The sequence below is a fragment of the Cinclus cinclus genome, chromosome 14, assembly GCF_963662255.1.
Source record: "Cinclus cinclus chromosome 14, bCinCin1.1, whole genome shotgun sequence".
In the NCBI taxonomy this organism is placed as follows: Eukaryota; Metazoa; Chordata; class Aves; order Passeriformes; family Cinclidae; genus Cinclus; species Cinclus cinclus.
The window spans coordinates 5,757,175-5,781,631 of NC_085059.1; the positions used below are offsets into that span (position 1 = coordinate 5,757,175).

The window sequence follows — 24,457 nt, forward strand, 5'->3', positions numbered from 1 at the left end:
TTCTCTCCCGTTCCATTCGCTGTGTCCCGTTCCATTCCCTGTGTCCCGTTCCATTCTCTCCCGTTCCATTCTCTCCCGTTCCATTCCCTGTGTCCCGTTCCATTCCCTGTGTCCCGTTCCATTCTCTCCCGTTCCATTCTCTCCCGTTCCATTCTCTCCCGTTCCATTCCCTGTGTCCCTTTCCGTTCCCGCCCCGGCAGTGCTGGCGGTGCGCGGTCCGACATCGCCGCCGTGTGGCCGTTGCGGGCAGCGCACCAGCCCGGGCCTCGCCGCTCTCCCAGCGCTTTCCAGCGGCTCCTTCCGGAGGCTCCCGAGATCTCGGAGTTTCCAGGTCCCGCTGCCGCCCCCGCCGTGCTGTGACCCCCACAGGCACACGCGTGCTCTCACACTCTGGCCTGGCCGTTCGCTGCCCCCAGGCTCCCACCCCACCTCCATCCCCCACCACGGGGGGTGACACAGGGACTCCACTCCTGATTCCTGCTGCCGAGCTGGTGACAATGACAGGGAAGGTGCCAGGGAGGGTGCCAGCTCTCATTCCCATGGCAGGGACCTCTGGGAACCAGGCCACAGACCTGAGCTTAAGGCTGCAGAGGGGCAGCCCCCAGGAGAAGGCTCTTGGGGTCAGGGAATTGCAAGGGACTCTCAGCCCCAAACACAGAGCCTGCCCCAGACCAGAACCCCAAACTGCCCTGCTGAGCCCAGGGTGGAGCTGTACAGACGGCCCAGGCTGCACGAACAAGGGATGCCCTTTGCATCCATGGGTGATCTCCAGGGAATGCTGTGCAGAGCCAGTGTGTGTCAGGGCACCAGGGTGGGCTTTGCTCCCAAGGCTGGGGGAGCAGCAGGGTGGGACACACCTCATGGAACCCACCAGCAGGTTTTCCCCATTTTGCTGCAGACAAAAGCTTTTTATCCCTTTTCTGGCCAGGCATGCCATGGAGCAGCTTCAGCTCTAAATCCTCAGCACTAGATTAATCCATGGCTTTTCTCTTCTTACCCATTAATTTACCTCCCGCAAGCCTCTGCTCTGCAACACGCGATGATGGATCACAGCTCGGGGCCAGCCCTGCCCCCAGGAGCTGCTGGTGCACACACACAGCAGCTCAGCCTGTGCTTCTCCCACCTCTGCTGTCCCACGAGCTGCTGGAGAGGGCCCTGGTTCCAGAAGGGGGAAAAACAAGGATAAAAACCTGACTGTGCTGCCCTGTGTGGGATGAAGGGCTTGGAGGTGCCCACCAGGCAGAGTCAGTACCCACAGGAGGCCAAAGACAGCACCAGAGGGGATGCCCACCCTGCAGCCATGATTTACTGAAACAACCGGGACCTAGTGAAGAAAATCAACTGTCGGCTTTAATTATTGCGTACATCTTCATCTCTAGGGCTAGGAAAATCTCAACTGGTAAATATACATTTCATCAGAATGCCTTTGGCTGAAACACACCATTAGCACATTCTTCAAAGTTACAACAAAAGTCTTAGAAATGTTAAAAAGGGATTCTTTTTCCTTTACTAAAATAAAGGAGTGCACCCCCCACCCCGACAAGGCGCTAGGACGGACAGACGGGAACTCTTGGCTGTGCAAAGCAGAGCGCTGATTACAGTAACAGAAAGAAGTCGGGACAGGAGTGGGGAGCCTGCATAGCACTCGGTGAGCGGCGGGGCGGCAGCGGCGTCAGGTCAGCATGTCCCAGAGGCAGCAGCAGCAGAGCGCGGTCCAGCACGCCGTCAGGCAGGCGCTCTCGCCCGTGTCGTCCCTCCGCCGCTCCTCCACGACGTACACTGCGGGACAGAGGGGCAGGTGAGGCACAGAGCGGCGACACCGCTGAGCAGCCGAGACACGCTGAAGGGGACAAGAGCCAGGTGTGGCCCGGCCCCCAGGTCAGCTTTCCAGGCGGTGCCAGCTTCCCCAGCTGCAAGCACATCTGCAGCCCGTCCGTGCAGACCGGCACTGCTCAGCCCGCTTGAATGAGGAGCTGTTCCCAAACGCTGCTCCGGTCTTACCCCACACGGAACTGCCTCCTTCTCTAGGCTGACAGGGCCGGGACCAGTCCTGGCAGGGAGGGGACTCGCAGCTCTGGCAGCGCAGCAGCCGAGGCACAGGCTAGGAGGTGGCAGTGCAGTGACACCCCGCTGGCCGAGGGGCAGGTCCCCAGACGCTGCTGGCAGCCTGCTTGGATTTACCGCACACTGCCCCCTGCTTGAGCACACAGGAGGGAGCCCCAGGCTTGCATGGAGCTCTCCAGGGAGGGTCTCCCACTTGAGGCCAGTGTGCTGCTTGCTCTTTGTGCAGCTCCTGAGGCGCGTCAGCACAGAGGAGCAGTTTATCTTTGGTTCCTCCTTGCTGAGTCCAGGCTCTTACCCCCAGAACTGCATCAGTCTGAGGGAAGACAGGTGATTGTCCTTCCTGGAAGCTTTCTTGGCTCCGATTGTTGTGGTCTGTGTGGGAAACGTGCCCTCACACAGAAGTCCAAGCCAGGCAGGCAGCTAGTGCTGGACACACGGTGCTGGCAGGATACAGCTCCTGGCATTGGCCTGGCCATCCCACGGGCTTGCTTTGTGCCCAGGAAACTGTTCCCCACTCACTGCTTCAGCTCTGCAGAGCAATGGGTGGAGGATGATGCCAAAACCCTGACACCACCAAGTGAGGCAGAGAGTGGGAATCCGGTACCCCCCAAATGTCTGTGCTTGGGGACAGCCTGTGCCTGAGCCTCGGGCAGTCTCCCTCTCGTCAAGGGGAATAAAGAAGAAGATACATCCTGTGGCCAGGCACAGCCCCTCCAGGGGAACCCCTGCACAGCATCAGTACAGCACTGCTGTCTCCCTTCCCTCTGACCATTCAGTCACAGCACCTGCAGCCCTTGGTCCAGGAATGATGGAGGCCCCCTTCTCTCTTCAGTCCCAGGAGGAGGTGGCAGCGCTGTGACAGGCTGTGCTGGAGCAGGAGAAGGTGCCATGCACTCTCCTCCCTCAGGACCTGCTGTCCCTGCCCACCCCTGCAGAGCACCTCCCAGCAGGAGCAGAGCAGGACCCGATGGAAGCCTGGCTCCCTGTGCTGCTGCCAGGGGGAGGCTGCACGACCTCCTGTGCCCAGGACCAGCCCCTGCCACACCCACAAGGAATGCAGAACAAGGTCCCTGACTTGTGAGCAGACCCATCCCATCCTATCCGAAAGGGAGTATGTCCCATGGCAGTCAGGACTTTGGTCAGGCTCCTCTCTCCTCCCTGCCCTCAGCCCCAAATCTGCACTCAAAGCCACGCCTGGAAGATCTGCAAAGAGAACATGGAGGCTTGTGAACCCTGACCTTACACAGCAGCATGTCAGCAGCTCTGTCCCACTGCCTGTTCTCTATGGAGAGGTGAACCCAGGGGCTTAGTCCAGGCTTTATTTTCCTGCTGGATCCAGGAGCTCTAAACAAGCAGCTCCGGTGTGTTCATTTGCTCTAAGAAGGTCCTGTTACAATCAGTGGAGGCAAAACACAAACCAATTGCTCTGAGAGTCCTGTGTAAGACAGTGACATCCCTGTGCTGGATCCCAGCCAGCTGCCAGGTTGCCATTCAAGCTCAGGTTCCCACCTCTGAGCCACGGGGAGCTGGATTGCTGCTGCCAGAGCACTGCCATACCCATAACTGAGGGCCCCAGTGCCCTGAGATATCCAGAGATCCACACTGCAGAAAGAGGCTGCCCTTGACAGTTACAATCAGCTGTCCAGGACTGCAAGAAGCATTTGCCTGAAGTATTTATGATTAATCCATTAGAAGTTTTAAGGCAAGTGTCAGGGACATGCTGGCAAAGTGCGTTCAAGGCATGTACAAAGTGCTGTTATGAAACACTTGCTGAAATATTAAACAAAATGGCTTTCCCAAGCTTGGGGCTGTGCAGAGTGAGCTGGGTGCTCTCACCAGGGCTGCTCAGCTGACTCATGTTGGATGTTGCCCCTCTGCACAAGTGGGTCACAGTGTCCATGGCATCACCCTGTCCCTGTCAGCCCGCTCTGCTATGGTTTGTGCTGTAAGGGGCTGCCCAGAGCTGGATGAAGGACAGGCACAGCTGCCCACTGACAGCTGGGGACAGGACCAGGGCAGGACCAAGGGAAAACAGCCATGTCAAGGCTTTTACCATGGGTTTGGGGTGAGCCTTTCTGTTAGAAACAGTGCTCATGTTTGTTCCCTCACTTCTGCTAAAAGCTGGAAGCTATTTCAACCACCAGCACACTGTGGCAAAAGCACCTTTCTGCAGAAAGCATCTGAAAAAAACTGTGGTTTTCCCCCATGGCTGGCAGCCGTGGTACTTTAACAAGTGCACTCACTGTCCAAGTTCAAGGAATGCCCCAAAGACAACACCTGAAATACACATTTGAGAAGTTGCTGCCTTCCAAAATCTCCCAATGAAGGGAATTGCAGCTTTTGTGAGATTCCTTAGTGCCTGAGTGCCTCCAAGCTAAAGCCACCCAGTTTTCTATGGTGAGCCTTACTGGGGACCACATCAGCTGCTCTGTGCCTCTCTTTTGGCCAAGGTTGGGCACTCCAACCACCTCTTACAGCACAAAGGGTCCTTGTCACTATGAACAGAAGCCTGGTGGTCCCAAAAAGAAGAGAAACAAGGGGAGGCATTAGACAGCACTAGGCTCCAGTTATGAGGGTTTCATTGTTTTTCCTAAAACAGGATGGGAGAAGGTATAAACTGAGAGACCCTCCCACCTAATCAGCCTTAAAGAGCGTAGAGCACAATTAATCATGCTTACCCTGAAAATGCTATCAGTCCCTGTAATCACACAGCAGTGGCCTGCACAAACCAGTGCAAATAACTCCCACTTTGTTTTTAAAACAAATAATACAATACCTTCTTATTTCATGTACAGCCTACTTTATCTTAAGCATATACATTTTGTTTCTTCTCATACCTAATTCATACGTTAATCATTAGCTCCATGAGGGGAAGGAATGAGTTGTACTTTTCACCTGGTTTGACATAAATTAAAATCATGACCTTAGACTGCAATGCCCCTTATTGAAGTGCTTTAGTAGGTCTACAAGGATTGCAGCACAAGGGCACTGGCTTTGATGTCAGAATCAGTCCATCCTCTTCCAGGATCCAGACACAGACATCACTGTCAAGGTACCAACTTACCTACATGGGGGTAGTAATGGTTCCTGAGAGCCCCTGAGCTCCACAGGCTCTTCCAGGAGTCCTGATGCACATCCCAGGGGCCAGGTCCTTGCCTGGGTATCTCAGGTATGACAGGAATGACCAAGCAGGCACAGAGAAGCCAGCAAGGGGCAGGCTCAGTGCCTGGGGAGCTCCAATCCCACTACCCTGAAGCTGACTCTCCTTTAGCCCAGCTGCGTGCCAGCACAGAGCCCACTGCTGGGCTCTCCAGAGCATTCCTGGCTATGAGGCAAGGCCTGGGGCACATGAGAAGAAGCAGCAGTATTTTACCAATCACTGCTTCTGCAGCCCCAAAATCCTTCCCGTGGTATCAAAATGGCTGTTTGCCATGGTAACAGCTGGTCAGAGCAGGAGTATTAGTTAACAGTAGAATCTCATCTGGGAGGGAGTGCACAGCAGAGAAGGGACCCATAAGCTTCTTCCTACTTGTCAATTAAGTGGGTTTTATCACAAGCACCAAGAGCTTTGTTTTCTCTTCTTCAGCAAGCAAGACGTCTTGCTCACCACCACTTAGAATGATTTTGTGCTGCCTGCAGCAGATTGCTAAGTCAGGTCAGCCTGTCGCATCTGCTTTTACCTTCAAACCATTCTCACCCAGGCCCTTGGAAAACTTCTCTATTCAGGATGGAGGCCAGAGAAGGGGAAGTCAGCACAAGTGCATCTAAGGGAAGCAGAAGTGACAGCAACAGGAAATCAAATGTCCCTGAGCCCCTCTTGGAGGTGCACACTCTGGTCTGCAGACCCAGAGCTGCAGGAGGAAGGCAGCTGTGACCTCCCAGACATCTACTCCTGAAATAAACCCCTCACAGGCAGCAAGTGCAGAAGAAGAGATTGCAGGACTGGGGAACAGGGACTAAACTTTCATATGAGCTGCCACCAAAGCTGCTCTCTGCACGAGGCCTCCAGGGCACATTCTGGGCACAGATGAGATCCAACTCTTCTTGGCAAGGAAGGCATTTAATTGTTCTTTCTCCTCTCTGAGGGTATTTGCTCATGCCTTTGCTCAGGCCTGTTATTTCCCAGCCCCCCAACTCCCTCCTGCCCAGAGGCTTTCACCATGTGCACAGTGTTGACTGACACCACACTCAGATTTCAGGAAATACCTCAGTATACTCCTGAAACAGATACCAGAGCCAGATGGAAATTCAATAGCCCACTTCCAAGCAAAAATCTTCCAAAGCTGCAAAATGCTCAGAACAGGTTTCACAACTCCCAGCTCCAAACACAAATGGCTACTGCCAGAGCTACCTGAGCAGAAACCAAGTGTCAGGGAATGAAAATACCACAGAGTACAGGCAGTTCCACCTGCAAATCCCCTTTGCCACCCAGCCCAGCCTTCAGCCTGGGCTCAAGCAGAAACAACTGATCTACAAGTACTCACACAGGTAACAGAGCTGCCCTCTTGCACGGCCACATGCCTGGGTTCAGCAGGTTCGGAAAATTCCTGCCTCTCTGTTCCCGTAAGGCTGAGCAGCTCTGACACTCACCCTGGAGAGCTGTTTCAGCTTTCAGGAAGCTGATCAGGCCACACATTTCAGGGAAATCACTGTGCAGGCGAGCCAAGCCAGCACTTTCCAGAGCCAGCACTGCACTGGGCAAAGCTGTTCCCCTCTCACATACCAGCCTGGGCACCAGGCACGGGTTAGGGCTCAGCAGGAACAGCGCATAAGATTTTCTTGCAGCTGAGCTCAGGGCTGGAAAAGATATTGCCTCCTCACCTAAACACACAGGGATGGGATTAAGAGATCCTAGAGATAATGGAAGTGATACTAATCAGCATTTATGGTGTATCAATGTGCCAGGGAAGGATTCAACCTCTCTAAAAGGCACAAGGGTTCCTTACAGGAGTCAGCACACCTTCTGCAGAGTACTCAATGTCAGCAGGCATCAGCCAGCTCTCCAAAGCACATAAACCCCAGCACACAGGTTAGAAAGTGTACAGGAGACATGTTATATGAGAAACAAACTTCCCCTCAGCTCAAATGTAAAATAATTCAGGGCTTCAGACCCTTCAGCCTGCTTCTAGACTACAACAGATGTATTTTTAAAACCAGTAAAATCTTAATTTACTGTTAAAGCAAGATGTTTTTAACCTAGTCAGTTGCAGGGTTAAGAACAGCACAGTCCTCAGCCTGTGTCAGTGCTTACACTGAAAATCAGCATCAGATCTAGAGTTAAACAAGATCTGGCTTGGAGGGATTACACAGCACAAACCTCACCTTACAAGGGTTTTGCAAGCATGTTCTGGGTGATTGACAGGAGGAGGGACAAAGCCCAGTTTAAAGCAAAGGGAACATGCCCCAGTGAGATCCTCTCTGTGCTGACCCAAGTACCACAGTCTGTGCAGTGCTGGGAAAAGGCTGTGCATGATTTGCTCCTCACCCAGCCTGGTGCCCAGCTGACAAGGACTGGAACAGCAGCCTCATTAAAATCAGCCCACACTGGAGCCTTCTTGGTCTCCTGAGACGAGTCTCTCTGAAGCATGTTTTCAGACACTGGACCTGAATTGGGAATAATATTCTTTGCATCAGGTTTTAATCAGATTACTCCCTCCTCGGGGGTGAAAAGCAGTGAAGGTGAGGTGCCCCAGGACTGCAGTGTTTGCCAGCCAACAGCCCCTGCTGTTTGTGCAGCCAGGGACAGAGGGAGGGATGATACAGCAGTCCTGGAGAAGAGGATGCTGGGTTTTAAAGCACACTAAAGAATGAGAAGCAGATAAGAGCACAACTGCCAAGTAAGATTCATTTACTTATTTTGGCAGGACTCCAGCATCTGGAGTTGCAGCACCTGAAGGTACAGGAACAGTTAAACTAAATGCTCTGACAGACTACTTAGAAAGGACCAACACACAGAGAGAAAGCCTCTCCTACAAATTAACTCCTGCTGGGGAAGGCTCAGCTCCACATGGTTTGGGAAGCAATGGGACAACCACTGAAAGGCACTGGAGAGCCTCTCCAGAATGATTCCAATCCCCTCCCTTCCACACAGGGACAGGTAAAGAGGAAAAAAAAAGCCATCCACCCCTGCAGCAGCAGGCAGTGCCTGTATCTAGGTGACCTGTTTATTTTGCAGCTGGACAAACATTAGGAGGCAGACAGCATCACTGTGACTATTACTCTTATCACAGCCGGCTTTGCTGCAAGTAATCAACTTCCAGAAATAAGATTTCCACCCTGTGTGTACAATGGCTCAGACACAATACTGAGCTCTGGCTGCCCTCAGTGCCTGCTGACAGAGCCTGGTTCCCTTTGGCACAGCATGGAATAGCCTCATCCATTACATTGGCGTGTATCAACAGGGAGCAGGGGTAGAAATAAAAGTGGTGAAATTGCTAGCATCAGCTTCTGCTTTTAAAATGAGTACGTCACTTTGTACTTTGGCTCATTCCACTTCATTTTAAAGCACGCCCTTATCAGCTGCATTACATTTCACCTCTAATTTACACAGACAAGAAAGCAGCAGCTGACCAGTACCAGCAGTTACTGTGGTTTCCTTGTGCCAGCTGATAACAAATAATGAAAATACTGGTGGGAGAACGAGATATCTCCTGGAACGAGGTATTTTCTTCCTCCTAAGCAAGCCCCTGCTGTAAAGAAGAACCTGCTCCCTACACAATGATGCACACAGGAACCCCATTGTAAAGCTGTCTGTTTCCCAGCTTTGTTCTGGTGCAGGCAGGTTCCCTCTAGCCACACCAAGCACTGTGTGGAACATCTACCCAGTTCCAGGAACTCACACCCACACGGGCTTTGTGTGGATGGACACGGAGTCAGCCCTCAGCCTTTGCAGCAGCAAAACTGCATCCAGGGATCAGCACGTCAGCTCCCAGAGCTAGGAAGCTGCATCAGACACCCTTAAGGATGTCCCCCAGGCTCAGCATACACATTATCATCCCTAAAGGCAAAGGGCAAGTTGTTTATTTCTAATGAACAACAGCCAAGTCAGTTGCCAGCCCTTGAAAAATGTCAGACGTGAGGTTTCTTTGGAGACTTTGGTATCAGTAACCTGGTGAAGCCTAAAAGCCATTCGTCCAAAAAAACAAAACCATGAGGGCTCCTGTGCCACCTCAGCAAGTCACCAGTGAGGCTCCAGCTTGCTGCTCCTTCATGTGAAGAAAAAAACATATGCTTTGAGGTCTTTCACACCTTCTTGAGGTAGCTGGGGTGACTCTGAGAGGGTGCAAGCTTGTACTCCATCCCCTCTGGGAGAAGGGGCCAAGGAACACTGGGATCAGCTGACAGGGAGACTTCCCTGTCCCACAGTGCCCTATGGGGGTGGCCACATGGCAGCCATATGGCTACCACCACTAAGTCTTAACACATAACCACAAGCTGATTTCTGCACCCCAGACACCCTCGTGGCTGGCTAATCCTGCACAGACAGTCCAGAGGGAAACACACATGTTCTCCTTGTTCAGAGCTGGTCTGGGCTGCAGCTTCTTCCAACAAGCCTTTAGGTTTGTCCCCCTGTTCAGTGGCATATTGAAAAGGTGGTAACATCTCCTTCTCACCTATTTGTTGCAGAGTTACTGCTCACCGAAGAGCAAGAACGTTTTCTTCCCTACCCTTAGCAGCACTCAGGTGAAGCTGCTCCCCTGTTACATCTGAGAGACAGCTTTAATACAGAGAGTGAGGCATGTGAGTTTTTACTTCTCCAAGGGCCAGGTGGACAGGCTATGTCCATTGCTACTCCTGACAGGCTACAAATTAAGATGAAAAAATACCACCACCATAAAATGCTACTTTACCATCAGATTCTGAGAGCTCAATAGTAATTGTTTCCATCTGTGTCATCCACTCAAGACCAAAATATGATACATAATTACCTCCACACATCAGCAGTGGCACACTGGCTAAGATCTACAACATAAGAGCCTGCTGCTTTGCAGTTTTCCCACACAGCAAAATAATATAAAGTACAGAATTGAAAGTATAGCAAATTTCCTAGTTTTCGCTGTGGACACAGGTTTGTTCAGAAATACTAATGTATTACTTGGAGCAGCTTAATTCATTAGGTTAAGCAAAGTCACGTAGGAGAGCAAAACCTCCTCTCTGAAAGGAAAGCATCCACACAGTAGCTCTTCACAGATAATTGTTTGGAAACATCACAGGAACTGACAAGCCACATGAAATCACACTAGACCAGCTAGGCTGACTGCAATGACTTGATTAAATTTAGATGTCAATTTTTTTTATTAGAAGTTCAGCCACACCAACAGATACACAGCACTAGTGTAACAGATTTATAAAAAAATTAGCTTTTTTAGAGGCATCCACTCTAAACTAGACACTCCTGGGGTTCTTAAACAAAGCCCCATTGAAAGCTCTCTTACAGTGTCAGAGGACAAAGATCAGGTTCCAGTCTGACAGACTGGCCAAAAAGAAGCAAGGTGGTGGGGGGGGGGGGGGGGGGGGGGGGTTGTTTAACAGAAGGAGAATGAAGAAAAAGAAAGCTTTTGCAGACAAAGGCAAAGTTATAGCCCTCACTTCACTTTGCAGACATTAATAAATGTGCTTAAAATAAATGGGGCAGGGCTAGACGGGATATTGGAGAGAAATTCTTCCCTGTGAGGGTGGGGAGGCCCTGGCACAGGGTGCCCAGAGAATATGTGGCTGCCCCATCCTTGGAAGTGTCCAAGGTCAGGTTGGATGGGACTTGGAACAACCTGGGATAGTGGAAGGTGTCCCTGCCCATTGCAGGGGGTTGGAGCAAGCTGATCTTTAAGTTCCTTCCAACTCAAACCATTCTATAATTCTACCACTTTTTTACATCTACTTCTGCAAAACCAGAGCAAATTAGATGCTCCCAAGGTGGGTTCAGGGACCACCTGTAGCTGCAAGAAGGCAGTTCAAGGACAAGACTTACCAGAAGATTTTTGATTTATGGGTTAGAATGCTGCTTCTGCAAAGCTGAAGTTGTGTTAACTTAGGCTTAACAAAATCCAAACTCCTGCAGATCAAGCCTGGGCTCTCAGTGAAAGACACTCAAATGCTTGTCCCCTCCCATTTCTCAGCCTATTCTTTGTGCTGGTCCACAGGTTTGTGAGCAGAGCAGAGGACATTCAGTGTCATCAGTTCCCTGATCCAGTTTGATACAAGATCTTGAAGCTTCCAAGGCGGCAGAACTGTCTCAAAGCCAAAGCCCCGGTCTCCCTTCAGCCTCTGCCAGCACATCCCTTTCTGTGGCTACAGCAAAAAAGTAACACTGGCACCAACCAAAGATGTTCAACAGGGGAGACAAGGAGTCTTCCCCTGCCCAGTAGGTAAGAAACATCTCTTAGCCATCCCAAAAACCCAGGGAAAGCCCTGATTGCACTTTGAATCCATGTGGTGGAAGTGGTGGGAAGCATCACCATGCTGGTGCCTCGTCCTCCAGGGTTCTCACTCTGTTACAGAGGAAGCTGAACTCATGACTTGCCCACAGTTCAGTTTCTTATTCACTCACACCAATTCTTCACTGCCTATATTTGGGCCCTCCTGACAGACCCACGCCAGACTGTTCAAACTCACTGAACAGTCCCACCTCTCTCAGCTTGTCCTCACAGAAAGGAGAAGCTCTGGTCTTTTAATCATCCTCTCTGCCTCTGCTCTGACAATCTGAGCCTGCAGCAAGCCCCAGGAGAGCTGTGGATGCCAGGGCATACCAGTGTATCATATTGTGGGGATACAGCACACAGATGGACTGGCCAGCTGCCAGAGGGAAGGTGCACCATCCTCCCTCCCTTCCCCAGAAATCTGGGCTGTTCCACAGAATGATAATAACTTCAGAAAAAAACCAAAATTCCCAGGAATGAGTAGATCACTTGGATGGATACTGATGGCCTCAAGAAGACAGAGGCCCATTAATTCAGTAGCCGTACATTTGAATATTATAAGCTTTAACTGTGCAGCCTTTGGCTGAAACACATCAACCAAGAGACAGGTGGAATGAGAATTGTGGCAAATCTAAAGCCTGTGCAATTTAGCATAAGGATTCCTTTGAGGAATCAGCACTAAGGATGCTCAGCAGTGTTCTCCAACAACCAGAGAGAGGACCCTGAGAGACACTACAGCAAAACAGAGCAGGAAAACAAGCTGTAAACAAAATCACCACTTCAAACAAATCTCTACCTCCTCCAAAGCCATTAGGTAGAAGTGAACACATTACTTCAAGGTCAGTGTGTACTCCTGAGGCAAACAAGTGCCCCTGACATTGTAGCTGCTGAGCCATACCTGTGTTTTTGGGCCCATCTGCGTACACCGGTCCCGGCGGCGGTGGAGGAGCATTCTGCCATCCGTACTGGGGATATCCTTGGTAGCCTGGCTGGCCTGGCTGGTAGGGCCCGGGGGGATAGCCAGGATAGGGGCCAGGAGGGCCCCCTGGCTGCTGTGCATAAGGTGGGTATGGGGCAGTCGGGCCCGGGCCGGGGTACGGCGGAGGGTTATCGTAGCTCATGGGGGATGCAGAATCTGTCCTGCAAAAGAGGGAAACAAACAGGACAACTGGTTTGCTTTTGTCTGCTCATTCGTGACCATATGAGTTGCATTTCAGACTGCTCTCCAGAAGGCCCTACCTTGTGTGAGAAACAGACTTCAAAGTACCTAGTCAAGGAGCAAATTAATTTTTAACCCTTCCACAGGGGCAGGGATGGAGTTGGAGTGATTTGTCTAAGTGACACAAGCTTAGCTGAGCAGGAGTAACATGCTGCTTTCCAGTCATGAATCAGCTATTCACCCTAAGTCTTGCAGCAGCAAAGCAAAATCCTCTGCTTCCACTCACAATTAAAACACTTTTAAGAGAGATTTAGTAGCCATTACTTCATGTTTCTGTCAATATTGGAAAGGAAAATGATGGCAAAATGCAGCCTGTTCCAGGTATATTTGATAGCTTTGAGAGCAGAAGGAGTGAACATGAATGTCCATTACACTTCTGCTAATTATTAAAGCCTCCAGACCAGCACTCTGGAGCAAGGCTGTATGTGAATAATTTCCTGATGACTCTGTACCCCAGCATGCTGTGTAGTCTTCCAGTCATACACAACTGAATCATTAAGCAGCCACAAAGAATTAGGGCCTAGGGCTCAGCCTCATTCAAAAAGGAACATTAAAGACACCTCAGAGAGCTGCTGCTCATAAAACCCATGTCATGTACTACTCATGGCACAGCCATCGAAGATGAGACTGTCACAATACTGCAACTTTAATGAACCTCGGAGCAGCATGACTAAGCAAACCATTTCTTACATTAGGCTGCTGGAGCTTCCCCCTGTCTGAGAAACAGAAGTGTATGTTAATATCCTATATGCTCAGGAGCTTTCCTGCCTAAAGCAGCTGCACCCTGCTATTTCCTTCCCCTGTTACAGGGTGCAGACAATTCCCCTTTGCTGCACACCTCCTCCCACACGCCACAGGGAGAAGAAACACCAGGAGCATCATTTGCCTCGGCCAGGCTCGGCTTGCAGCGGGAGAGGCTGGCCAGCAGGATCCCCTTTGGATGGCATTGGGATGGGCACAAAGCCAGGCAGGGCTGGCAGCTCAGCACTCCGTTCCCACTCTCAGGGACGGGCAGCAGAAACCATCGGGTGAATCCAGCGAGCTCTGCGTGATGCACCCCAAGGATTTCAGCAGTGCACCGCTAGCGGAGCTCAGCGCCGTGCGCGGGGCAGAGGCCGGGTGGGTCCAGCCCCTGGGGTTATGTTTAGCTGCCGCAGTGTGTTTACAGCCTGCTGTTTGATGTCCTCGGAGAACCGCCTGTCCCTCCCCGAGGAAGGATCACAAGGCTTGTTGACAACGTTACTCCTGCCCGAAGGTTGCCAGCACGATGATGATGATGGTGATGATGATGATGATGATGCCAAGCGGCACCGCGGGGCTCTGCCGCACACACAGCCCCGCTGATCCCACCCAGACCCTGGGACAGGGCTGTGGTCCTGCCCAAGAGGACACCGAGAAGCCCTTGAGGTTCATAGGCCGCAGCAGTCACTCAGATGAATTCATCCTAGCGCTCCTCTTGGTGTGCCAGGGACAGTCACAGAACCACAAACATGCTGAGTTGGACAAGGATCATCCAGTTCAATCCCTGGCCCTGCACAGACACCCCAACAATCCCACCCTGTGCCTGGGAACATTGTCCAAATGCTCCTGGAGCTCTGACAGCACTGGGGCTGTGACCATTCCCTGGGGAGCCTGAGCAGTGCCCAGCACCCTCTGGGGGAAGAACCTTTCCCTGACATCCAACCTAACCCTGCCCTGACACAGCTCCAGCCATTCCCTGGTTCCTGTCACTGGTCACCAGAGTGAAGAGATCAGTGTCTGTCCGTCCTCTTCCCCTCACTAAGAAGTTGTCCCAGCTAACTGTTAAGGCAGTGCTGTACCCTGCAGATGATGCCTTTTAATGGCCTTGTCAAGAGTTTTAACTGCTTGACCAGTGCCAGGGATTACAAGAATTTTATTTATGGTTTGTTTTTTCCCCCCCCCCCACTGCTAGGCCAGCCAAACCACTTTACTGCTCCCTTGAAAACTGACAAGCACAACATACACTTAACTCAAAGCTCTTTAACCACTGCACTGCAATGCAATACGCCTACCAAGTCTCCAGCAAGGAAATTCTTCCTTCAGGGAGGCAGGGAAAGGCAGGCAGCAAGCCCTACAACTCACTTCAATACAATCAATTAGAGAACTGGGACACATCAGGCCACTAACGCTCATCTAACCCAGAAAACTGTCCCAAAATAACATCCAAAAGCACACTTCCAGGGAAGAACAAGGTCAGAGTGAGTGTGTGTATACTCACAGACCACTGCACGTGGCAGAGTAACCATTTGGTGCTCAGACAGCCCTGTGAACCCTGTGGTTTGCTCAGCCTCCCTGACCCAATGTACAGCTGCTGTGCTTGCTCCTGGCATGAGGGGATCCAGGGCACTGGTGCCTGCCTTGTGGAAAACTGCCTCCTGCCCCACCAGGGTCACCCTCCTGAATTTAGGAACTGCCACCAACCCAAGGAGGTGGCATGTGGGAATGCCCTGCTCCAGATCAGAGCCCCAGCCCATTGTCTGCTCCTTGGGCACAGGACAACCTCTCCATCCTTACCCCCTTCTCTGCTCAAGGGTGTAATTTCACACCCTAGGTATAAATAGATGTGTTTTTATATACACACACACACAAGGCATTCAAAGGCAGCAAACAGACCATGTTTTGTTCATAAACTTTAAGAACCCCCTGGGCTTAGCTTGCTTTGATGAGCAAGTTCAGCTTCAGCAAACTCACCTGGTTTACTTCAGTTTTTCAAAGTCCTTCTTCCCAAGAGGATGATCAACTCAGCCCACCCTTTCCAGGGAAGGTCAGTCTTCCCTTCTGTTCCAACAATTAATCAACATTCAATATCCTAGATATTTCAGTGCTGAAGGAAGGTTTAACAGATGCTGTGATTCTTCAGCTGGCTGTGAATTGAAATTTTGTCAGCAGATAAACTCAGTCATCCCACTGCTCCCTTACCACAGGGACTCCTTCTGGAATTGCTGGGGGCCACCCTTCTCCATCAGGACTGGCCATTCACTCCCTTTGGTAGCCAAGCAGGGAGCCTGCCTGGCCTCTGAACAAGTACCCAGCATGAGAACATGCCAGAATCCCTTTGGAGCCAGTGGAACCACACAGGTAACAAAGCATCTCTGCAGAAAGGGCTGAGATGGGGATTGGGTATACCTTGCAAAGCTCAGAAAGCCCTGACAGAGTGTGGTAAGAAGAGAGCCTGGTTAAAACCAACAGCCATGGGGATGAAAAAAAAGCTGCACATCAGCAGCTCTTCAGAAATGTCTGTGAAACAGTCAGAAGGAGTTAAAAATCCAATGGCTTGAGCAAACAGGGAAGTGGCAGCATAGGGAACAAGAAAGAACTACTAGTGCTCTTTGTTTACCAGCTCCGTGTTAGCTGTGTCAAAACAGTTTTTGAAGAGAAGGCAGGTTTGGAGTGGAGGCAGTAACTGAGATTCCAGCTGCTGATATGGATGAGGTACCTAGGGGAAAACTGGCCAGAACCTACTGACAGCTGTACAGATGTCTGGGACGAGACAGCAGAACAATAGAACAGAGGAAAAGATAGAGATTAAGAAGAGTATATTCCACAATTGAGGGTAAAGTAACATAACTCAGATTAGGCAAGAGATAGAAGAGAGTGTCCAGCAGGAACAATTTCAGCAGCCACTGGAGATTTGTCTGTGATGAGTGAGGAAACTCCTGAAGAATTCATCAAGGCATTCAGCAAACCCAGCTGTGGAACCTAAGTTCTCAGGAAGACTCTTTCCTTGTCCCCCAGTTTTGCTGCCAGTCATTGCTCCACACACACACATCCCTACTTGCCCTTTTTGAGCTGTGTGACAACACTGAGATTTCCCTTCAGTCTCATGACTTCACAGATGATTTTATACACTTCCTAGCCCTATTTACTCACATGGGTATGTGTTTGCATAGCAGGGCTTTGAATCATGAAACAGATACTTTTCAGGGTCATACCTGAGCTCTTAGTCAAACATATCACCAAGCTTTGCTGTGGGTTTTCACCCCAACCAGTAATTCTGTGTGAGCTGCAACCAGGATCAACCCCTGTGTGGTTGGATCAGAACTGGTATCTCTGGCTTTCCTAGCAAAGCTCAAAAGAAAGAAGTCAACCATCAGTAAAGCCCTTTGTTTTCCATGGTACTGAGGAGGTCCAGCAGGAAGAGCCACTACAGAACTCAATGGTACTTGCACAGCCTCACCAAGAGATTTCCTTGAAAACAAAGATATTTCCTTGACTGTCATTAAGCATTTGCCCTGTCTGTTGCTGCTTAACAACAGAGGAATTGCTAATCCATCTGAAGAGAATGGCAAACCACCTCCTGTTCCACCTCCCCACTGCATCAGTACTTTGGCTAAGGGGCAAGTTCATTAGTACCTCATTGTTTCCTTAAGTTATGGTCACACTGCTTTGTTCCACACTGCTGAGTAAACACTATTTCCCCCACCCCAACAGCAGGGTTTCATTTTTAAACAAGCTGCTTACTATACCCCAGGAGGCTGCACTGCTGCTCAAAAGGTCTGCAAAACAGAAGTCACTGAAGTATGGTGCTGTATAGAAAATGCACATGACACCAGATGTGCATGCACACACAGAGGTACCAACAGGCAAGAACCACCATCCTATGGGATGGTATCAATCCCTCTATAGCTGTAACCTGGCTCTGGCTAAGGCTCAGCAAAAGGTACAAGTACAGAACTATAATGCTTTGCATTTACCACACACACATATATATTTAGCTTGTCCATTTTGGCAAACAATCCTTAGAGAAACAAATTTCACCATTTGGCTTTGAAAGAAAACTGATTGTTTCACACTTACTGCCTTGTACAAAGCCAGCAAGCCAAGGCAGCTGCTACAGAACTAGTCAGTCACTGCTCCTGATCCTCCTCTTCCAGCACACTCATGAATTTATTATCTTTTTCTTTCTTCAGGCATCTCTCCTGAGCTGAAGACTCTCTGCTTCAACAGGGCCTGCAACATTCCTTGATTCTTCTCTCCAGCTGTGCCTTTTAGTGTCACCATTTGTCTAGGAGAAAGCAAGCAGACTCCCTCTGCATAGTGCCACAGCTGTCTCCTGCTTCCCACCCCTTTCCCAGGGCAGCTCTTGCCATCCATCAAGCTAAAAACAGAGCTCAAGTTGCACTGTACATAATTGCAACTGCAAGATCTTTCCAAGTGGGAATAGCTCCTGTAGTGCCTGTCACTGCCCATGAACAGCTCACCACACTGCTCACCCAAATGACAACACAGTCTCTTCCACAAGTCTCTGAAAACAGCCTCAGTTTTAACCTGGGAAAGTCTCACCATCCACAAGTTGCCACCTCTAAAATTAGGAGAAAAGGAACATGAAGCCTAATTTAGATGGCTGTTGACTACATCACTCCACTCTGTGGCACAGCCCAGGGGGCCTGGACAGGGAGAACTTTTGGTCAGAAGGTAACATGATGCATGAAAACAACCAAGAATGAAGAGAATAAGGGAAAGCATGATGGAAGAACGCTTTTCTATTAGCACAAGGGGTGTCCAAACAAAGACCCTTCAGAGCCTGCCAAGATGACCCAGTTTCACCCTTTTCCCTCCTCCAAAAGGCCACGTACAAGGCTGGCATTCCCAAGCATCTCCTGAGGTCAGATTAATTATGGCCACCATAATTATTGCCCAAGTGACTGGAGAGCAGTAGGAATCTGCTTCTACCTGTTGGCCCCCTGTTACATTGGCAAAACTGAGGAGAGCATCTGCATTTTTATAGGGTAGGTGTTCACAGCTAATCCACCTGCAAAGAAATACCAATCCCTATGGACAGCTGCCCACAAGTAAGATCCTTCAAATGCAATCCCCAGTGCAAGCAAATCCATTAAATAAAGAACTCTGCATGTGGGGTGAGAGGATAATCTAACCAGGGTGCTGCAACAGGGTGAAACACCTTCTCTTGCATAGGGACCAGTGCAAGAAACAACCCTATGAAAACAAATGGGAGATTAGTAAATTAAACAAACAAACCAAAGAAAATCTGCAGTTTGGAACACAGGAAAAAAAAAAACCAAACAAAACAACCCCACAACAACCCAAAAGCAATTAGCAGATTTCTGGAATTTAAAGGAAAAGTTGCTTGTTTTTAGGACAGCAGAACAAGCATTGCACCTCGTGCTGCTGCAGTCAGGAGGAATCACGTTTTGGATATGGCAGGTATTGATTCAGCTGGTCTTTGCAGAGATGAAGATGGAGGGCACGGAGAGAGGCCAGACCCTGAGAAGGACAACTGGGGCACCCTGATGTAACCCACCCCTTCCAATGCCTGCAGCACTAGGAAGCAGTTTTCCAATACAGAGCTCTAATGGAAAGTACATTTAACATCAACAATCCAGCTCCTGGCAACCAGCCTAGCATTTAAATTACATTTCATATGAACAGTATCCAAATGAAAAAGAGCACAAGTGGCTCTTAAATGGCACTGGCTCCGTGTTTCCCTCTTACCAGCTTATTTGTCAGCTCCATTTAGTGATTGTATGAAAGGTATGTTAAGGATAAATGGTAAGAGATTTCATTCTTGCTCGGTTTGCTTCCAGGAAAAGCTTCCTCCCTGGTTTTCCCTCCCACTATACCAGGTAGCTCCATCAGCCTAGAGTAATAGCTGAGGGCGAACAAGAGCTGCCCCCACTTTTTCTGACAAAAGCTGTTTGAAATTACTTTAATTTCCAAAATGCAGGTCTAGGCAAAAGCAAAAAGCCCAGCTTTGTGCTGTGAAAGGAAAAGCTAAAACCCACTCCTCTGTTCAAGCCCATTTCCTTAAGAGGTGTCCTGGACTCCAGGACACTCGCAGTCCTTGGGAAGAGGGGCATTTCCTCATGTTTACTTGAGTGGCTGCCAGGTATCTCCTGCACAAAACAACTGCTGCTGGTCATGTGGCAGAAGCCACCAGCTCAGGCAGCTCTGTGCACTGAACAGTGCTTTGGATGAACAAGCATTTAACCTTCCTGAGCCAGGTATTCCCTCCTCCTGGTATCCTCCAAACCCTCCAGAGAGCTGAAGTCTGCCCATGTGTGAAAATGGAAAGTACAGTGATGTTTGAGGCTGATGCTCAAACTGTCCCAGCTCCCCAGTCCCGTTGTCTGCCCTGCCTTCTTGGCAAAACCATAATGGATATGCACATATCCAGGTGATTTTGGTTTCAGAAACCAGGATTTGATCAGCTCCAAAATGCTGTCATGCTGACAGTTTTTGCCTCAGAGGCAACATCCTTTGTAGAGCTTCAAAGTCACAGATCACCACAGAACTCTCACCAATGCACCCTCACACCCACACAGGATTGCATGCCAGGGTTTTCCTTCTTCAGATAAATTTCAATGTCTCATCAATTGTTACCAACACACAAACCTCTCCACAAACACTACCCATCACTTACTGCCTGCCCACTGTCTACCTACATGTTCTGCATGGCAGAAGGAAAGTATGAAGCTGACATTGTTCCTACAATAAAAGCATTAGTGGAAAAAAAAACAAAACAAAACAAAAAAACAACCCCAAATCCAATGCCCTGCTACTGTTATTACATGAAATGCAACCTTATGGGGGAAAATTGTCCCATTTTCCAGACACCTGTGAAAGGTTTAAGAAAACCTTTAGATGAAATGTACTTCAACACCAGGAACTAACAATTACAAAGATGGAAAGCATCACTTCACAGCTCCTTGGGTGGTGTCAGCCATAGTTCTTGTTGCTGAGACACCAGGTGAGACTCTGCCCAGGTACAGCAGTGCCTGTGGCAAAACACACCAAAAAGCAAAGTTCTTTACACAGAAATAATTTCAGAGAGAAACATGAACATGTTGATTGCAGGTTTGAATGCTTTTGCATGCCCTGCTCTTGTTCAAGTCTTTGTATAATATGTTGCCTTAGATAATTCTAGAAATGCATGACTACAGTTTGCTGTTAAAGTGATGTACTGACTGTTTTAAGGTACAACAAATACCAAAACAACAAAAAAACTCAGTGAAAACATCTGATTGTCAGGTAAAACTACACCTGCAAATAACAGTTAAAGTAAGCAGCTTTGTTGGTCTAACTGAGAAGAGAATGTGAAACAAACAGTATGACTGACAAGAAAATTAATAAGCACAGATAATACATTTTTATGTTATTCAGATGGTGTTCTGGCAGCATTCCAGCCATGGAACAACAGCAGTCTTTCAGCATAACTTCCCCAACTCTGAAACACTGGTGGATTAAGTAGAAGATACTACCCAGAGCACACGATTTTCTAGCACCTCAAGCAGAAGCACACTGGCAGCAGCACAGCTCCCAAGGCACAGTTTGTTGTTGTGTGCAGACAGAAACACAGGCATTTTCTATAGCTCAGATCTCATTACTCAGAAGGAGATTGCCATGATAGGCTAGAAAATGGAATGAGACCGAGATTTCTCTGCCCCCTTCATGTTTTCTCACTTTTTCTGCTTTTCCATCTCTTTCATGTGGCTCTAACACGATGCTTTACTTTGCCTGCAGGGCATATGCAAGAATCCTCTTTAAAGCCTGCTTGTCACAGGCTGCTCCCAGATTCTCCCACTGGTCACCAAACCAAGAAAGCCTTTACCTTACCCATCAGTCAGGGGCTGAAAAACTTCCACACATAAGGGCACTGCCCTCAATAGCTGGTAAGACCAAATAATACCTCAGGAATACATTATCATTCTAGAGTGGAAATATCTCTCTGATATTTAAGTGACAGAAACAGCAACGTTTGTGGTGCTTCCTGGCCTAAGGAATACAACAGCCCAGATGCTTCCAAGGAGATCCATTCCCCAAAGCCCTCTGCAATCCCAACCAGCTGTGGGCAGGCACTGCAGCACAGCCCTGCTCCCTCCCAGGACAGCGTGGTGATGGCACTTCCACACGAAGGGATCCCAGTTGGGAAGAGCTCCCAGGGTACAGCTGTGAGGGTAGCCCAGCATTTGCCAGCCCCTCAAGCAGGGGTGTGAGGCCAAGCACTTCACCACTGGGGAAATCCTGGGGAAGGCAGCCTTGAAGGCTCCCAGGCTGCTTGCCCGGCAGGATGCCAGGCCTGGCAATACTGACTGTCTGCTTGAATGATTTGGGCTCCTTCCTATCTTTCCCTATTCCCAGAAATGACGGTGCTATTTTCTCCTCATTGAGCCACTGGGTTTGAGGTCAGCAGCAGGAAGTTGAGAAAGGCAGGATACGCAACCCAGAGAGTAGAAAATATCAATACTGAGAGCAGAGAATGAGTAAACCTGTTCATTCAAGGCTCCAGCTCCCACAAGAAGTTTTCAGGGACCCCTGATAAGCTTCCAGCCATGCCACAGGGAGATCACAAACAAGGGACAGGAGAAATGCAGACCTGTTTCTTGAAAATCCAGAGTTAGACAAACTTGCTCTGCCCTTGCAGCAACAAATAATGAGGTAACATATTCATCTGATCCTGCACAGAGCTCCCCTGAGCACAGGTAGCTCCTCTGCTTATGGCACACAAAGACCTCCAGGCACTTCTCCATCACCCCAGTTCAACGCTGTGAGCAGGAACATCTCTCCTTACACTCACTGAACACCTCTGGTTTTCTGAGCACTGCCAATTTTAAGCGTAATATGGACCTGGGGGGACACAGGGCAGCAGAACAGCAGAGCTGTCTGCTCTGAGTGACACCAGGGCACCGCCTCGCAGGGTCTGCTCAGCACACACAGAGCCCCCACCCATGTCAGAGCCACTCCTTTGCAGGACAGCCTCCTCTTCAACCTCTGCTGCAAGGACACCCACTAGCCTCTGCAGATTATCAGTTAACAGCTCTCACAGCATTCGGGGAATGACAAATCAGTATTTAACAAAGATGGCCTTTATAGCACATGCATAAGGGGCAGAGCGTGGCAGACTTGGTGCTGCAGAAGTTCTGTGCTTGGTAAAACCACTATTCTGTGCAATGGAAGATTATTATCTAACATGCATGTTAATCCCTGACTGTCCCCAAAAAGCACTGAAATACGATCAGAAAAATTTATAAAGTCTCAGTGTTTTTAGCCTCCTCCTCAGTCTACCTGATACAGTAATATTATTATCGTCATCAAAAATTTATAGGAAGAGTTACTTATTATTTAAGCAACTGATGTGAAATTCCCCATCGCTAGCACAGCAGCACTTCCCACACCTTGTATCCTACCACTGTATTTCCACAGCACAAGGAGAAGGCAGCTGCTCAGCACAGTCGTTATAACTCACCCACACTCACTATCTTACCTAGGCTTGTTCACACACGAGGTATCAAAGGCAAAAAGCATCTCTTTTTTTTTTCTTTCAGATAAAGCTAGACAGGAACCCGGGATGAGTGGGACAGATCTTGGCACTAGCCTGGACAGAGCGGGGCTGCCCACTGCCATCAGAAGAGGTGACAGATCCATGCAGCAGAGGACAGGAGACGAGTGCTCTCCTTCCCTCATTCTCCTATTTCACCATGACATTTAATTATCCAAATGAAGTGTCCTCAGCTACAGGAACAGAAAACATAAATCCAGGACAAGCACAATAGCTTTTAAACACACGATGCGGGGCTATTCTTTTTTCCTCCGAGCGCTGCCATGCCTCTTGCTCTACACGAAACAAGCCTCGCCATCGGTACCACCCGCGCTGGGTGCCCGCCCTCGGTTCCCGCACAGCCTCAGCCGGGCAGCCCCGCGGACAGGGCAGCGCTGGGACCCGCCAGCCTGGAACTGCTCAGGGCGCTTTTGGGACAAAAACCAGGCACGGCGGGACCCCCAGCCCGGGTGGGTTCGCTGGGCCCCTCCTGCCCCGACCCCCTCCGCAGCGCCGTCCCCAGGGCGGTCAGCCAGAGCGGGCTCCCAGGGATCGCACGGCTCCGGCCCTTCACCTCGGGGAGCCTTCCTCCTCATCCTCCTTCTCCTCGTCCTCACCAGTCCTGCGTGGCCCCGCTGCCCCCACCCGCACCGGGTCCGGCCCGGGCCCCCCGGCCCCTCACGGAGCCCCCGGTACCTGCGCCCTGCGCGTCTCGCGCCGCCGCCCGCACCTGCTGCGCACCCCTCGGGACGGTGACGTCACGGGAGACACAGGCCACGCCCACTCCGAGAGGGGCGGGCACGTCACGGCCAGGCCACGCCCAAAAAGGGTGCGGTCATGATGGGGCGTGGCCGGAGGGAGCGACCGGGGCGGGTCCGGGCTCTGTGCTAGTCCTGGTCCCAGCTATTGCCCCTGGCCCTGTCGTTGTCCCTGTTCTAGTTACTGCTCCTGTCTCTGTCCCAGCTATTGCCCCGGCCCTGTCGTTGTCCCTGTCCTAGCTACTGCTCCTGTCTCTGTCCCAGCTATTGCCCCGGCCCTGTCGTTGTCCCTGTTCTAGCTACTGCTCCTGTCTCTGTCCCAGCTATTGCCCCGGCCCTGTCGTTGTCCCTGTTCTAGTTACTGCTCCTGTCTCTGTCCCAGCTATTGCCCCGGCCCTGTCGTTGTCCCTGTCCTAGCTACTGCTCCTGCCTCTGTCCCAGCTATTGCCCCGGCCCTGTCGTTGTCCCTGTTCTAGCTACTGCTCCTGTCTCTGTCCCTCTCCCGCCCCTGTCCCAGTTACTGCGCTTGTCCCTGTCCCAGTCCTAGTCCCAGCTACTGCTCTTGTCTCTGTCCCTGTCCCAGCTATTGCCCTTGTCCCTGTGGTTGTCCGTGTCCTAGCTACTGCTCTCTTGTTCCTGTCCCTTTCCCGTCCCTGTCCCAACTATTGTCCCTGTCATTGTCCCTGTCCCAGCTACTGTCCCT

At 50.3% G+C, this 24,457-nt stretch overlaps 1 protein-coding gene across 1 annotated transcript; it reads right to left on the reverse strand.

The window, feature by feature from the left end:
• Positions 1–1,328: 1,328 nt before the first annotated feature.
• On the reverse strand, positions 1,329–23,771 carry CYSTM1 (cysteine rich transmembrane module containing 1). Its single transcript, XM_062502261.1, has 3 exons — positions 23,693–23,771; positions 12,379–12,620; positions 1,329–1,779 (listed from the first exon to the last, which is right to left on the reverse strand). Exons 2-3 carry the CDS (start codon positions 12,599–12,601, stop codon positions 1,673–1,675), a joined length of 330 nt encoding a protein of 109 aa, XP_062358245.1. The 5' UTR covers positions 12,602–12,620; positions 23,693–23,771; the 3' UTR covers positions 1,329–1,672.
• Between the last annotated feature and the right edge of the window lie 686 nt (positions 23,772–24,457).